Source organism: Gasterosteus aculeatus, chromosome 15, assembly GCF_964276395.1.
Source record: "Gasterosteus aculeatus chromosome 15, fGasAcu3.hap1.1, whole genome shotgun sequence".
In the NCBI taxonomy this organism is placed as follows: Eukaryota; Metazoa; Chordata; class Actinopteri; order Perciformes; family Gasterosteidae; genus Gasterosteus; species Gasterosteus aculeatus.
The window spans coordinates 3,714,466-3,731,145 of NC_135703.1; the positions used below are offsets into that span (position 1 = coordinate 3,714,466).

The window sequence follows — 16,680 nt, forward strand, 5'->3', positions numbered from 1 at the left end:
TACATTTTCAATTTGGGTTTTTATAATTTAACTTCGGTAACGTTCACAAACTTGTGTTAAAAAGCAGTTATGATACTTCCAATGCAAACTACTTACTAAGGAGTAGTTACTATAGTGAGCACAGTGAAACATTTAGCAGTAACAGGAGAGATACGGCCTTACATTCGTCAGGTGACCAGAAATATGACTTAAAAGTTATTTCAAAATCTATTCTAAGACTAAAAATGGTTTCCTTTTTTTCCTTGTGGCAATCCCAAACGTAAATATGTGCACGAGTGTGTTATTGTGTCTCTTCTTGCATGATAAACTGTGCCTGTTTTCTCCACCCCCCTCCGTGTGGAGCACCTTAATCCCCCTACTGTGCTCCTCTCTGCACATGCAAATGTGAGAAAGTGTTCCTGTGTGCAAACAAATGAACAAAAATCACATGAGGAAACTGAAAAAAAGCGTCCACTCTCGCGCCAACCCTCATCAAACGGTGTTTGTATCTGCGTGTTTGCATTTGAGTTAATGCGAGGGACCACCAGAAGGGTTTGTTTCCATTCTCCTCGTCTCCATGGCTCATTTTTAATGCCTCTGGTCGGCCATTAATGGCCGGCTCAGAACATGAGGAAGTGGCATTCGTGCCTTCGTGTATTGCCCCAAAACGGAATCCAGTTTTAATCAATCTTCTCGAGAAGCTGCTTTCAGTGTGTCTTTTAAATAAGACTCCTTTTTTTTTTTCTCGTGACGCGGCAGTTGCTCCGAAACAACATGATTAAAAAAATCATTGTGAGAATTTCACAACTAGAATATAAATTACGAGGACTCAAGGCGGTGCGCCCCCCCCCCCCCCCCCCCCCGTCCCGCTCCGCGGCTCCTCCTTACAGACCAGTGTCTGTGTTTACAGCTGCAGCCAGACGGCCCCAAGTGATTCCATCCCAGCAGAGGTATTGACTGAAGTGGCGGCGGAGGTTAATCCGGAAACACGCTCGGTGAGCACGCCGGGCCGCGTTACCCGACGTGCTGCCTGATCCGTGGGCGAAGGGGGGTCAGCGGGAAGTGACGTCGACGGAGGTCTTCCGAGCTCCTCGCCCCCCCGTTGCTCGTGGCGCTCCCCGGTGTCCGTGTGTCCCGGGCCCCCGTATGTGTGGCGTGCGGGCTCCAAACGCGCACGGCGGTTTTCTCGTCCGATCTCGTTACGCTGACAGTCCATTAAACAATGTGACGTGTACAATCAACACAATCACAGAAACTCACTCTGCACCCGGAGGGGGAAAAAGGACCACATGTGCTCACATGCTGTTTCCTCGCAGTGTATTTTATTTCCTTATTTGCGACAATTCGAATGCCTCTGCGTGAAGAGCGCTCTTGTGCCTGACGCAGCGAAGCTGTCGGGTTTCAAACCGACGGATATGAGGACTCACCGGAGGTCAGTCGGCCAGGTTTAAACCGTGGGATTCAGATCCATGCGGGACGAGCTTTGCACCTCATTGCAGACGCTTCAGAACAGTCCAACATCGATGTGGTTGAATGAAACACAGCCGCTTGGCTGATCTGAGGTTGACCGAAGCTGCATCGGATGGAGGACCATCTCAACAGCACTTAGCGGGCTTCGGATCAGCACCGGAGACAATTCTGGGGCATTATTTGTATATCACTATATTATATATCACTTGTCCGGGTTCAGTCTGGAAACAAGCGACGGGATCCACCTGAAACTGGCTGAAAAAATGGTCCACGTAGAACTCAATGCCATATAGTTGAAACCTTTAAGCAAAAGATGTGTGTGTAGATATACTTTATATATCACTATCAATAATTAGCATGAACAAAGGCGGGCTGTGAGTCATAGATTAACGCTTTCTTCATTTACCTCGGCTGCGCTGGAGGCCTTTAAATGCCCTATTTTTCTGATTCGTGTCAGTCTGGCCCCGTTGCCCCTGTCTGTATTTGCACACCCACTCACAGTGCAATGGGGGGAAGTTGGCAGGGGAGCGAACGTGAGCGTTACTTTGGCGGGAACGAGTGAAATCTCCGCACGCTTCCCCGATCCTGCTGCGCGGGAGGCAACCGGTGAACTCCGAGTGACCCGCCCGTGCATGTCATTCCTCAAAAGCGGCCCCAGCGGGCCCGCATTTCCCCTTCGACCGCGGTCGTCGCGCACTCAAACGTACCGTTCGCCGCACGCGAAGCACCGAGCTCCTTTCGGCTGCGGATGCGACCGCCCCTCGCTCGCATTGGCTCCCCCCCCTTCGCACACACGGACACGCACGCCAACACCTCGCCAACGCGGCTCCATCGGAGAGGACCTGGCGCCATTCACGCGGGCGGCTGGCCAAGGTAAATAAACCGGCCTCATGCCAGCTAACGAGGGCATGAACGGGGTCAGAGTGTGTGGGGGGGGGGAGTGACAGAGGGAGGGACAGAGGGAGGGACATGGTCACGCAAAGAAAACAAACCCAGCGAGAGGCAGCCGGCCTTCTCACGCAGGGGCCCAGACATGTGTCTTGTCATGCAACAGCCACTCCGTCAACCCAAATCAGAGCTGACGGAGGTAATAAAGCGAGGGAGCAAAAAGTGGGGAGAAGAGCAAAACCTCCCTCCCTCCCTCCCTCCCTCCCTCCAGCCCCACCGCGAGTGTAAAAGAGAGAGGCAGGACATATTGTTCACCTTTTGAAGACTGTAACAAAGCAACTCTGGTGAGCTCATTGTACCTCAGCGTCGCAGCCATCACACACACACACACACACACACACACACACACACACACACACAAATTGGGGAGGGCAAATTGTGATTTTGAGGTGGGCAGGATCCCAGAGACAACTGTTCTTTTATCTATGTTAGATTACAAGATAGATCTAGTAGAATAGGTCTAGTAGTAGTCATGTAACACTGATATCTCTATAGGACCTACAGACATTTTAATTGAGCATGCAGAGACAAGATTGGCTATTTCTACGTAAGCAGATTATGAATGTCATTCAAATAAGCAGGTACGCATGTCACACATTTACAAATCCTTCCGATAGTACAGGATTACTCGACTGTAAGTCCCGCCTGCCGAGTATAAACACACAAAAACCAAACTCTCAAACACAAACATACTCTTGCAAGAGCTTTACACGAGACGCCTCGCTAACCACCACACAGCTTAATTCAATCCTTGAGAGACTTGTTGAAATTTGAACAATGCTTTATTATAACAGGCATAATATGATATTGCAAGTTGTTTGGGGCTTGGACTCCATCCTGCCGCGGGATGAACCCGGGGGCCGGGATCTCGAGCCAAGAAGAGGCATCTCCCCCTGTTACTGTATTGCATGACACTAGCATGACCTCTTTATTTGGTCATCTCTGTATAATGGGCTTCGTTCTTCGCATTTGCCCCGAATGCAGTTCCACCCTCCGAGGTCCCTGTGATAATGTCAACGAATTACCGACGCATATCGAATTTGGGGGAAAGGGCACGTGATCCCACATGGGCCGACGTGGGTCTTCTTGCACACGTCTGTGAAAGCGTTACCCAGCAATGACAGGAGGCCATTCGCTCCGTTTACGCCTGCGCGGCTTGTTTAACAGTCTGTGCTGATGAACTTTCTCAGGGTCTGTTCTGCTGACGCTCCGCTGACAGTTTACTACCGACGCCTCAATAACGAGGTGGGACACTTGAAACACGGACGTATCTGGAAGGGATGCCGGAGGGCCGTATCGCGCTGCATGATCGACAGTAGATGCTCTTTGCCATATCAGTTTAAAACTCCCCCCTCAAACAATGGCTATTAGTCTGCTAACAGCTATGTGTTTACATTCCCCCATAAATGCGTGTAGCACCGAAAAGAACACGCCTTATATAGACAAAATCCCCTGAGTGCAGCATTTGAACTTGTCTTCTACCTAAACAAAGTACATTGGTGAGATACTATCACTGCAATTGTATTTCTCTCCTCCGGCACGCAACTCCTGAGACTCTGCAGTAACTGAAAGGGCAGCCTGATCTCCAAAACCTGTTCGTAAGAATGTATACGTAAAATCTTGAACATACAAATTTCGCAGTGATACATACGAAATAAATACGGACTGCAACTGATGACGTCACCCTGTTCAAAGTGAACGGGGACCTGCGCCCCGTAAACGCACTTTGTGAAGTCTAACCGTGTAAAATAAACGTGTTATGATTGCATTTTTAACGAGAAATCAATGTTAACTTAAGAGTAGAATACTAACCCTAACCCCCTCAAAAAATCCAACATGGCGGAGAGATGTTCACTCAAGAATCCGACATGGTCCGCCATGTTGTTCACTCAAGGGGCGTGGTTAACCGCCGCCAGTTCCTATGTATTGTTACCAATTTGTATGTTTTTTTTGTATGTAAGGTTTTGGAGATCACGTAGGAAAGGGAAGGTGTGATGTCCTACAAGCTCGTCTTATGCAGGCAGAACTTGGATGGCTGCTGGAACACATCCTCGTATCTACTCGTGTACATGTGCATGGGGATGCGTTGCCTGTGCATCTCGTTTCCGTGCAGCTCGTACTCGAGAATCTCAGTAGCTCAGTATCTAAGCGTACGTTGAAGAGGCTGCTGGATGTTGTGTCATCTCACAGGATCACACTGTTGCTGTTTACCAGATCAGCGATCACTCTCTCTGTATCCGTGGACAGAAGAATAAACACTTTGGGGCGTCTCGTTTGGGAAAGCTCTGCTCCTCAGGCAGCGGCGAGGAGGCAGATCTGCATGCCTGCAGCTCACGGGGGGGTCAGTCTCCTCGGCAAGTGAAATGAAAAAGTTGAACAGAGTTGACAACCGTTGAAGGTTTTGGAGACAGTTTCCCCTCGTGGAATCTATACCATTCAAAACATGGCTAGTGTAGATAAATGTAAGCAGCTGATAGTATGTGAGGCAACTGAAATGTCAATCAAGCAAACTGCAACAGTGCGAAGAACAGAGTGTCTCCGGGCTTTTCTGTCCCAATGCAGAAAAATAGCACAAGTTCAGAAAACAAGCGGTTGGCAGCGGGCCGTGATTTAGAGTAATTCAAGCGCGTTCCCTGCTCTCGTTGTTCACAGACCCCCAGGCTGCCGTGTGCAGCAGGAGAACATTGAAGAACGCTTATATTTCTGGCCCGATATTGCAAAGACATGTCTTAGATATCTGCACCAGCGCGGCCACGGCGAGACAGAGGATGAGGTCTTTTGTCCCGCTGTCTCTGTGATACCACAGACACCAACACCTCGGCCACTGCTCCACCTGAGATAACACCGTCCCCGAGCGTGGTCCAAATGGGCCTTTCAGGAATGGAGCAGTGAGTGTGGGGGGCGGGGGGGGGGTAACTCACCGCTCGCTGACCCCGCTTCATTTTCAGGGTACCGAAACGCACAGCGCTGCTCATGTGGAACATGCGGAGGTGCAAAAGGGAGGAGATCACGGAACATCATCCGCCCAATTACACAATGAGAAGAGCGACCCGCTGGGAGCATTCATACTGCACGTAATGTTGAGTGTGCTTCTGGCTGCTCCTCGACCAGACCGGCTCGGCCTCCCCCGCATGCAGGGAAACGAGAGAGACGGACACGGAACAGCTCATGAACATGCAGGTCACAAGGTGGAAGAACCAGGAACATCCTGCGACAAGATGGAGTCAACTGTCCTTCAGCAATCTGAGCAGATCCTCTATGATGATGTCATTTCTGGAGACGAGAGACAAAATGCTTTCATGGTGAAGCGTTTCCAAGTTAAATGGCAAGGTCATTGTTTTCTAGTTGTAATGAGAAAACCGAGAGGTGCTTGTTCTCACTCAACAGGGCTCAGGAGTGCAATGACTCCACAACGATGACACAATCTCTACCCTGAATAACCTGAGCCGTGTGTGTGCAGGGAAGGCCGTGCATGCATCCGCACAGCTTCTCAGTTTGCTCACTGAGGGACATACAAGCTCATTCATTCTTAAGCGGACACACAGCCAACGCATTGTACGGACCCTGTAGTCCGTGCAGAGAGGCAGCGATGTACGACAGACAATATCAAATCGAAATCTATTTCTCATATTACGAACAATTCGGACAACGCTGGATGGTTGTTGAAGATAAAAGAGAATAGAAGTGTTTTAGAAATTGGGATAGATACATTATGCCTATTTGTCTTGAGACAAAGCGCAGTAAATATTTGAGTCTAAACATTGTCTCTTACTTTTGTAATGGAACTATATTTAGTGGCAGGTTTTTACCATTAATAATTGAGCTAATAATAAATGTTGGGACCTGGAGGTGCAATGAAATGCGTAACAAACTGTGCACCGATTTTGAGGACAGTTTGTCCTCAAAATCTCAAAGACGGGACAGCCCGTCTTTCAGTCGGGGTCATCTGGAAGCCATTTCTACTTGTGCTCTCTCCCTCGTCTCATTTTAATTTCTCAGTGCACACACACACACACACACACCCTTGCCGCCCCTCCTCCCTTGGGAAACCAGAGTTCAGCCACCAAGCTGCGCGCACGCCACCCCGGCATGGCACGCAAGCTCATCCCCGCTCCGCTCCCCCAGCACGCAAAAAAACCTCGCGGGATCAGAGACAAATATTCCCGTACTGTACATAATGCATGTCCCCTGTCCTGGGTGCCACGTTAAGTGAAGATCCATCACGCAGCCTGCACACAGCGGAGACGCAACGTGTCCAGTGCAGAAAGTAGGAAAAAGTAAATATCAGAAAGTTTGTTTCTGAAGCTCCCTGCAAATTAACCTTCATGAACTTTCTAATACTGCGACTGTTATTGTGACGTCATCGTTAGTCTACAATCCTCGTTGGTTTTTGCATTGCAAGTGCATGCATGCATGCATGCATCACTGCCGGCCTCCATGAAAGAACATTTCATACTCAAAGTGTAAAAATGTGTATGGGTGGTCGCTGGATTATATAAAACCCGCACCCTTAAATGTGTCGCTGCTTTATTCGACTAAACCGCTTGAAAGTGCAAGATGTGTCAGAAAATATTGAGCTATGGTTAAAGTTCATACTTTTGGGAAGGGTTGAGCCTTCCATGTCTTCATGGTTTGACCAAGGAATTTTGCTTAATCCTTGGAAAACATTCTCCAAAAGTAGTGCTTTCCGCTCTCATGTGGGCTGTTTGAAGCGACATCTCTGGGCACAGCAGGTCTAACGGACGTTTACTCCGATTCCTTGGAGTGGAATCTTTTCCCCGAAATCTAAATGAATGCAGGATATTGGAGACGCTGCGATGGCGTAATTCTGGGCCTCTTTTCATCCGAGTGACGACATTGAGGTTTTGACAAGTACAAAAACAAGGCGCTGAAGTTGCAATAATTCAATCTTCTCTTGTGTACCTCGAACATACGAGACAACAACGGCGTTGGGAGACATAATCCACCGCGGGTGAAACGATGACCACCAACAGGGAAGAGTTTTAATGGTTAAAATACTGCTTATTTATAATGCTGTAACCGTCCATTTGCCCCCCCCCCCCCCCCCGAAGTGAAATGTGCCTTTTTGCACCAAAACAACAATCAAGTTAGTGACTTTATTTCCAAGTATCTCTCGTTCCTCGTACTGTGTAGTCTGGCAAGCAAAAGCATCTTCATTGCAAACATCGCGATCTCCAACCAGCATGTCCGGTGGTTACCTCCTGGCCGCCTGCGATGTTTTTTGTGGGCCTGTTTACTGGTTTCGTCGGTGTTTTTTGGCTGCAGCTTTTTCAGTCTTGGCTCACCTTTGTTCACTACATGAAAAAAACAAATGTTTTCTAGAAATCCTACGTTTCCCAAGTCCCACCAGCTCCCCAACTGCCTTTTGGACCCCCGTCCAGCCCCCCTCTACTCACCCCCCAGCTGCCCTCCCTCTTCCTTCCTCCCCGTTGGTGCTGTGCGTGACAGTAGCTCACTGAGAAGTGGAAATGAGACTAGTAAACAATGATTAGCTCCAGAGCCGGGGCAGCCTGGTCTACCATTGGGGCCCCCGTCTCCAAACAGCGAGCGCCCACCCGCCAGCACATGACATGCAACGGCCTACGGACCCCGTCCCCGCCTCCGCCCCGCCCACCCCCCTCAGCCAGAGTCAACGCGGGGTCAGGGCAAACCTTTCACAGCCAGGTTACGAGGGGTAATCACCGGCAAACACGGCAGCCACACGCAAAACGCACACACGACACCCTCCACCCCCTCCCGCTTCCAAGCCGGGGCCTCCAGGCCTCCCACGCACGTACATACAAACGCACCCCCCACCGCAAACCTGGCTCTAATTAACGTGATGGGAAGCAAGTGGCCACATGTGTGTGAGGAGCCGATTCCGCAGAGGAGGAGGTGGTGGTGGTGGTGTTGGGGGGGGGTGGTGTTCACCCAATACGAATAAAGGAGGGAAGAAAGAGTCTTCCCCGGTGCAGGCGGTGTATTTGAAGACATTGCCATGTCTCTGGTTAACCGGCGGAGTCATTCGGTGCTCAACCTCAGCGACATCTGCAGAGGCTGTTTGAGGACCTTTGTTGTGAAATAATGACACACAACACGTAATGTAGTAACACTTAAGTTACTGTTATTGTGGCGTTTCTGTTGGTTTTTACAATTTGAGCATGCTGCGCCTATAGGATATGTTATTTTTCTTCGGTTTTACATATCGTTTGTTTGTGAGTGGGGCTGAATTGTTCAAATGTAACTTAACGCATTGTTTGATATGTTAAACCATGAGAAATTATGACTTTGAAGATCCAGACAGCACAGAGTTAACGTTGAGATATTTGTGCTGCAGACTTAATGAGACCACCTCCTTCCTGCTTCGTATTTATAATTTGTTTTCATAATGGCTTCATAATGGACCCATAATTCGGCCTGATTAATTGTTGTAAACAAATTTTGCATCATTCTCCAACTTTTCTGCTCCTCCTCCTCCTCCTTCCTGATAATGGCTGACGTGCACTTTCTGTCCCTGTGACGAAGCACATCCCTTCGGAAACGTTTTAGTCCCTTCAATTAAGGCCATTACCTGCCTGCAAACATAAAACTCCACATCTCTCTGTTTAAGAAACATAGTCTTTATCTAATGTGATGGTGCAATTGTAAAAACATGACAAGTGCTTCAGATCTCTTCATTTGTCTTTAGTTTAATGTGAATTTCCTTTTTTTAACTCTCCCATTTATAGGGAACACACTCCGAAGGAGTCGCACTGTGAAAGGGGGGATTTATTGTAATATGATGTGACTAACTTGGAGTTTTACGCATATCATGTTCTGGAAAAAACAACAACTAGACTTTGTAAAAATATCAAGTATTATTAAGTCGTGGTTTGTGCACGATGAGTTTTCCGCTATTACATTTCACTGAGACGATTCTGTCTGTCAGATGCGTGAAGAGAAAAGAATCAAATGAATAGAATATTTGATAATTGGGATTATATTGATCTTGATGTGGATATTCTGAAATCCTCTTTTAAATTTCCAATTTGTATTGTTTTTAGTATAGATTAGCTTGCTTTAATCTTTAATCTCTGTTGATTTCAAATATTGGAACTAAATGGCAGAATTTCGTTTTATTGCTTCGGATCTTGTGTGATCAGTCAACTTTAATTTTTTGGACAAAACTGAAAGAACATGCAGGGTTTTTGGGTTCGGAATCAGAGGTAAATACAAAGAATGTACAACATTGGCTCAGTAAACACATTTAAAGACACATTACCGCATATGTCACATTTGGATGAATTCCCAGAAATGCTTTAGAAATGTGTTTGAAGCAGATCCAAAAAACAGCCCCATTGAATCAAAACGATATGTAATGTCACGTTACTTAAAATATAATTACGCTTTTCACAGCTTTTGAACAGCCTGGATTCCGTCCGGAGTCGGACAGACCGAATGCAACCAGGGTTTGGTTTTGTTTTTTCCTCCGCAGCTAAAAAAATAAATCAGGCCACAAAGATACATTTTTAGAAGCAAACTCTTCTAGTCCTCCGCTTGGTAAAAACACATCGTTTCCACGCGTTTCCCACCGAATCGGTGTCACCAGTTGCCGGCTCCCGTTTTTTTCTCCGCAGCGGTCGTGCACGCGGCGCGTTCACGCTGCACCCTGCGCGCTCTCGAGAGCGCGCGCCTCCCAACGGCGAGCGGCCGTCCCGCGATGAGACGGTGGGGTCTGCAGGGCTTCCACGATGGGAGGAGTAGGGAAGTTACCCTGAGCCCTGCCCACCAAACAGCAAAACATATAAGACGCAGGAGTGAAGCAAAAGGCAGCCACTTAAGCCTTAAATCTTCATGACACGATTGACTCGGGACAAAAAGAAATTCACCTTTACTCTCTTCCTCCATCACTTACGACCTCCCTGGCTTTTGATTGAAATATCTATCCTTTTTTTTTCTTCTGATCTGATATGGATAATTTGATTCGTTTCTTCCAAACATACGACTGAACAGACTTTGTCTTTTTTTTTCTTCTCTTCTCACAATGGCGTTGGACACGGAGTTCGCCGTGAAGGGCAGCAGCATCATCAGGGAATGGAGCGGACAGGTCCAGCCCGCTCTGGTGGCCTCCTTCGTTTTCCTCTTCTGCCTGGAAGCCTGCCTGTGGGTCAGAAACCTCCGGCTCAAGAGGAGACTGCCGGGACCCTTCGCCTGGCCGGTGGTGGGCAACGCCATGCAGCTGGGCCAGATGCCCCACATCACCTTCGCCACGCTCGCCAAGAAATACGGCAACGTGTACCAGATCCGGCTGGGCTGCAGCGACGTTGTGGTTCTGAACGGAGACCGGGCGATACGGGACGCTCTCCTTCAGCACGGCACGGAGTTTGCGGGCAGACCGAACTTTGTCTCCTTCCAGATGGTCTCTGGAGGCAGAAGTATGTCATTTAGTAATTACAGCAAACAGTGGAAAGCACACAGGAAAATAGCCCAGTCCAGCCTGAGAGCCTTTACCTCTGGAAACAGTCAGACCAAAAAAGCCTTTGAGCAACAGATCACAGCCGAGGCCATGGAGCTGGTGCAGGTATTCCTGCGCCACAGCACCGATGGACGGTATTTTAACCCTTCTCAGGAGTTTACTGAGGCTGCTGCTAATATCATGTGCGCTCTCTGCTTTGGGAGGCGATACGCACACGAAGACCAGGAGTTCAGGAACATGTTGAAAAAGCTGGACAAGTTCGGGGAGACGGTCGGGGCGGGCAGCCTGGTCGACGTCATGCCCTGGCTGCAGCGCTTCCCCAACCCGGTTCGCAGTGGCTATGAAAACTTCAAAAACCTCAACGAGGAGTTCTTCGCCTTCGTGAAGGACAAAGTGGTCCAGCACAGAGAGTCCTTCGACCCCGACGTGACGCGGGACATGAGCGACGCCTTCATCAACGTGATCGAGCACGGGCAGGACAGCACACTGGACAACGAGTACGTCGAGGCGACGGTCACGGATCTGATCGGGGCAGGTCAAGACACGATATCCACCACCCTGCAGTGGATTCTGCTGCTCTTGGCCAAACACCCGGACATCCAGGCCAAGCTGCACGAGCTCATAGACAAAGCGGTGGGCCGAGACCGACTGCCGTCAAGCGAGGACAGAAGCCGCCTGTCCTACCTGGACGCCTTCATCTACGAGACCATGCGCTTCACCAGCTTCGTCCCCCTCACCATCCCCCACGCCACCACCTCGGGCGTCACCATCGACGGTCTCCACATCCCCAAGGACACGGTGGTCTTCGTCAACCAGTGGTCCGTCAACCACGACCCCCTGAAGTGGAAGGACCCTCACACTTTTGACCCTGCGCGATTCCTCGACGAAAACGGGGCTCTCAACAAGGACGCGACCAGCGGCGTGATGATCTTTTCGACGGGTAAACGGCGCTGCATCGGCAACCAGATCGCCATGGTGGAGGTGTTTTTATTCGCAGCCGTCCTGCTCCACCAGTGCAGCTTCGAGAGCGACCCCTCGGAGCCCCTCACTCTCAACTGCTCGTACGGACTCACGCTGAAGCCCCTGCAGCTCTCGGTCCGCGCCAAGCTCCGGGGAAAGCTGCTCGGCTTGGTTTCCCCGGCGTGAACGGCGCGCCTTGCAAACACTTTTCCATTAGTGACGTTTTACAGTGAGTACCGTGATGCCTGCACTAAATCCTACTGTCATATAATTTTCCTGTTTAATGGCAACGCTTAAACGGTCTGTATTTGAATTATGGTTGGTGAAGGGCTGAGGAGATGATGTCAGAGATGTAATATTCGCTACAGGTTGAATTAAAGTCTGTGGAATAAGTTCTTAGGTCTTCAGTTTCTGCTTCACAAATGATTCCGTACTTGATCAGATTTTGCACATAATTCTGAGTTGTGTGCTTCTATTAAATCCACCATGGCTCATGTACATGTATGATGTGTTCGCAGGAGAAAGCTACATTCCTTAAGTGTTCATTTCAAACTAATATAACTGTATATGAAATCATTGTGAATGTTATAAAGTCACTTGAATACTTCTTGCTCTACTATGGAATATGTAAGAATATATTTAACCCTTGCCACTTAAAGCAGCAACAAAAATATTTTTATATCTTCCTATTTCAGGGGTTGAATATCAATGTAATGGAGTTTAATGTATTTCACTGTCTACTGTACTCAAATCATATGAACACATCAGTCAGAGAATGCGGACGACCGTGGAGGGAATGTGCTGTCGTGTTTGTGGAGGAGGAAGTCTTTCATCGATATCCATCGCTGCCTTCAGGATGAAGAAGAGACATTTCCGTGAACCGTGAACGCTTTCACGTAGTTTATGCAACCGGGGGATCAGATTTACTGTGTAAGCACTGCAGCTTCCCCGGTCCAAACACAGAAGTCTCACCAGCACAACAAAACCACATGTGCAGCAAATTCCGTTCACTTATGAGGCATTCTCAACAAAAAAAGAGTTTGTTTATAGTCTCTTTTTTTCAAAGCTACACGGATGTCTCTGCACTCTCCTCAAGCCTCTGCATTCAGGAAGAGACGTGTTTTTTTGCCTTGAATGTTCAAGCATTTTATGTTATCAATATGTTGCTTTGTATGATGGAAAGGTGGAACAATAAGCTATATAATAAATGTAAGAAATGAATTGTCAATGTGTCTGTTTACTTGTCACAAAATCTCACAATATTGCTTTAAACTGGCTCAGAAAGGTGTTTAAAACTAGAATCACATTAGCAGCTAAACTGGATTCTGAATGTACCGCTAACAGCTACATTACCGCAGTGACTTATTCCAACAATAAGGTCGTACACAACATTTTAAATGAGCACAATTGTGGTGTTTGTATCTGTTCAGGATTTAGATTTGAAGCGCTCCAGCTTTCCTGGTCGTTTTTCTTAATGTGTGGTTAGAATTAACAGCTTGGCTGAAAGTAACAGAAAGCAAATCACGATTGAAATGGCCACGGAAAGTCCAGAGGAAAGTGTAAACAGCAAAGTCCTACAAGCCGAGCCGGAAAAACAATCAACTCCAGCTTATTGTCCATTACTTAAACATTTCACTACCAGCTCCCTTCATCACTCAATTCCATCGCTAAAGTGCTTCTTCAACATGAACAATCGCATGTATTCGATATCGTGACAAATATCTCTCAGGCCACACACGAGTAAAGTGTCACAGTGGTCTCTATTTATTTCTTTGACAATACAACTAACCCTATAGATTAAGTCTATTAATTAGCTGCTCTACTTTCCTGCGATTCAACAAGGGCAGCAGGAGGCCTGAGCGGGAATAGGAAGGTCTGCAGTCTGTGGTCAAAGTGGGAGGGGAGAGATAACAAAAAAACCTGAGTCGCTGACTCCTCCCACCGTGGAGATATATATAAGAAAGTGTCAAAGCCTGAACCTGATCGAGCCCTCCTCGCTGGCTTCTGTGGCAGATGGGTGAGGAAGCACGCGAGTGCGGCTTGGGAGTCATTTCATCTCTTTTTACCCGTCAGCCTAAAATCTTGGTGGAGGCAATTCTAACCATCTGTATTTTCACGTGTGTGAGACTGCATCAGAAGGGAAAAAAAAGAGTACTTTTGATTCAACGCAGTGAATGAAGAGTGGACGACAAGCCTGCGGGATAAGAGAATGTCTACAGACACGGAGTTCGGCGTGAAGGGCAGCAGCATCATCAGGGAATGGAGCGGACAGGTCCAGCCCGCTCTGGTGGCCTCCTTCGTTTTCCTCGTCTGCCTGGAAGCCTGCCTGTGGGTCAGAAACCTCCGGCTCAAGAAGAGACTGCCGGGACCCTTCGCCTGGCCGGTGGTGGGCAACGCCATGCAGCTGGGCCAGATGCCCCACATCACCTTCGCCACGCTCGCCAAGAAATACGGCAACGTGTACCAGATCCGGCTGGGCTGCAGCGACGTTGTGGTTCTGAACGGAGGCCGGGCGATACGGGAGGCTCTCCTTCAGCACGGCACGGAGTTTGCGGGCAGACCGAACTTTGTCTCCTTTCAGGCCGTCTCGGGGGGGAAGAGCATGACGTTCAACAGCTACAGCAAACAGTGGAAGATACACAGGAAAATTGCCCAATCAACAATCAGAGCGTTCTCGTCTGCCAACAGCCAGACCAAAAAAGCCTTTGAGCACCAAATAGCTGCTGAAGCCACAGAGCTAGTTGAGATTTTCCTTAAACTCAGTGCTCACGGCCAGTATTTTAACCCGGCTCACGAGCTGACAGTTGCTGCGGCCAATGTGATTTGCGCCCTGTGCTTTGGAAAGCGTTATGGCCACGAGGATGTGGAGTTCAGAGCCTTGCTGGAGAAGGTTGACAAGTTTGGAGAGACGGTAGGGGCTGGCAGCTTGGTAGATGTGATGCCCTGGCTCCAGACTTTCCCCAATCCAGTCCGCAGCATGTTCAAGAACTTCAAGGACCTGAACAAAGAGTTCTTTGGCTTCGTCCAGAACAAGGTGGAAGAGCACAGAGAGACGTTTGACCCAGAGGTAACGAGGGATATGAGCGATGCCATCATCGGCGTGATCGACAAGGCCGGCGGTGACAACGGGCTCACCAAAGGCCACGCGGAGGGGACGGTGTCCGATCTGATCGGCGCGGGTCTGGACACCGTCTCCACCGCGCTCCACTGGATCATTCTTCTGCTGGCTAAACACCCCGAGAAGCAAAGCAAACTCCACGAGCTCCTCGACAAAGTGGTGGGGCCAAGCCGCCTGCCGTCTGTGGAGGACAGAAGCCGCCTGTCCTACCTGGACGCCTTCATCTACGAGACCATGCGCTTCACCAGCTTCGTCCCCGTCACCATCCCCCACTCCACCACCTCCGACGTCACCGTCGAGGGTCTGCACATCCCCAAAGACACGGTGGTCTTCATCAACCAGTGGTCCGTCAACCACGACCCGCTGAAGTGGAAGGACCCACACGTCTTTGAACCCGCGCGCTTCCTGGACGAAGAGGGCTCCCTGGATAAGGATCTGACCAACAGCGTCATGATTTTCTCAGCGGGGAAGCGAAAATGTATCGGGACCCAGATTGCCAAAGTCGAGATATTTATGTTCTTTGCGATCCTTCTCCACCAGTGCCGATTTGAGAAATGTGCCGGCGAGGACCTGTCTTTAAACTGCTCCTATGGTTTAACACTGAAGCCTTTACATTACAGGATTACAGCCAAACTCAGGGGACAATTACTGAAAGGGGATTAGAACCCGTTAGAAAACTGGTTTTCCAACTGAAAAAAACAGCGATACAATAAAAGGTATGTGCTCGTAAATAAGTATATATATAGTAAATATATACATGCCTTATATCACAGAGGATATTTATGTAATAAGCTTGAATTCATCCAAAACATAAAGATGAGTGACAATACATTTCACTTTTTTAAATGTATGTATAACGCGTAAAAAGTCAGCACCTTGTAAATAGTATTGGAGAGGATGTGACTCATAGCTGGACCCAACAGCAACTCTACTTCTGACTCAATTCTGAAATACTGCGATTTACTGAAACCCCAAAAATATCTGAAACGACTCAGCACATCATGTTAGCAGCAGAAACAATTGTAACAAAGCTTTTAAAGTGTTTTCCCTAAACCACAATTCATTCTAAGGCTAAAGAATGTATTGTTATTCATAAGAGGGCATTTAGTGGAGTCGCCCTAATTTGCAATATAAACTGGTGGGATGAATAAGTTTCACTTGAAGCCTTTTTTCTCTGCCTGGTGTGTGGTCTCAATGTTGTTATTCAGCTATTCACCCAGAAGTCTTATGTATTGACTTTTTTCATATTTGAAATCCATACAAACACAGCATGCAAGTAATCTACATTTATCAAATCTTAAGTCATGCATAATACTGTTGTATGCTGAAAGTAACTCACGTCGCTTATAACAAATTGTACGTTAAAAAGCCTCTAATCTAAATGTTAGTTATGCTGTCTCCTTCCTTTATTGCATAATACATCACTGTTCCACATGATTCATTTGACATAAAGCATTGTGTGCTGTGCGGAACGGCTTCATGGGGTTTCGCAATGAACCCGGTGTGATAAAATTTGTACTCTTCAATCCACAATAAAGATTTTGCATTGATGTCATCATTCGCTGGTCAGATCTGTGGGAGCAGCGTCGGCACTGCAGAGAGGTCAGGGAGATAATAATAGACGCCGATGTCTTGCCTCGGTGTTGTTGTGACAGATGAATATGGGTTACAGGCCCCTGCATGCGCTTGTTCTCCGGCCCTTACAAGCAGGCAGCAACAGTATGAAGCCACAAGCTTCACTCGTCAATAT

At 48.2% G+C, this 16,680-nt stretch overlaps 2 protein-coding genes across 2 annotated transcripts; both read left to right on the forward strand.

Annotated features, from left to right (window-relative positions):
• Positions 1 to 10,420: 10,420 nt before the first annotated feature.
• cyp1c1 (cytochrome P450, family 1, subfamily C, polypeptide 1) lies at positions 10,421 to 11,998 on the forward strand. The gene is given in 1 exon segment (NM_001267692.1): positions 10,421 to 11,998. A coding segment is annotated over 1 exon segment (1,578 nt).
• A 1,795-nt stretch (positions 11,999 to 13,793) lies between these two features.
• Positions 13,794 to 16,480, forward strand: LOC120832544 (cytochrome P450 1B1). The gene has a single exon (XM_040198918.2). It carries the CDS (start codon positions 14,022 to 14,024, stop codon positions 15,591 to 15,593), a length of 1,572 nt encoding a protein of 523 aa, XP_040054852.2. The 5' UTR covers positions 13,794 to 14,021; the 3' UTR covers positions 15,594 to 16,480.
• The last annotated feature ends 200 nt before the right edge of the window (positions 16,481 to 16,680 follow it).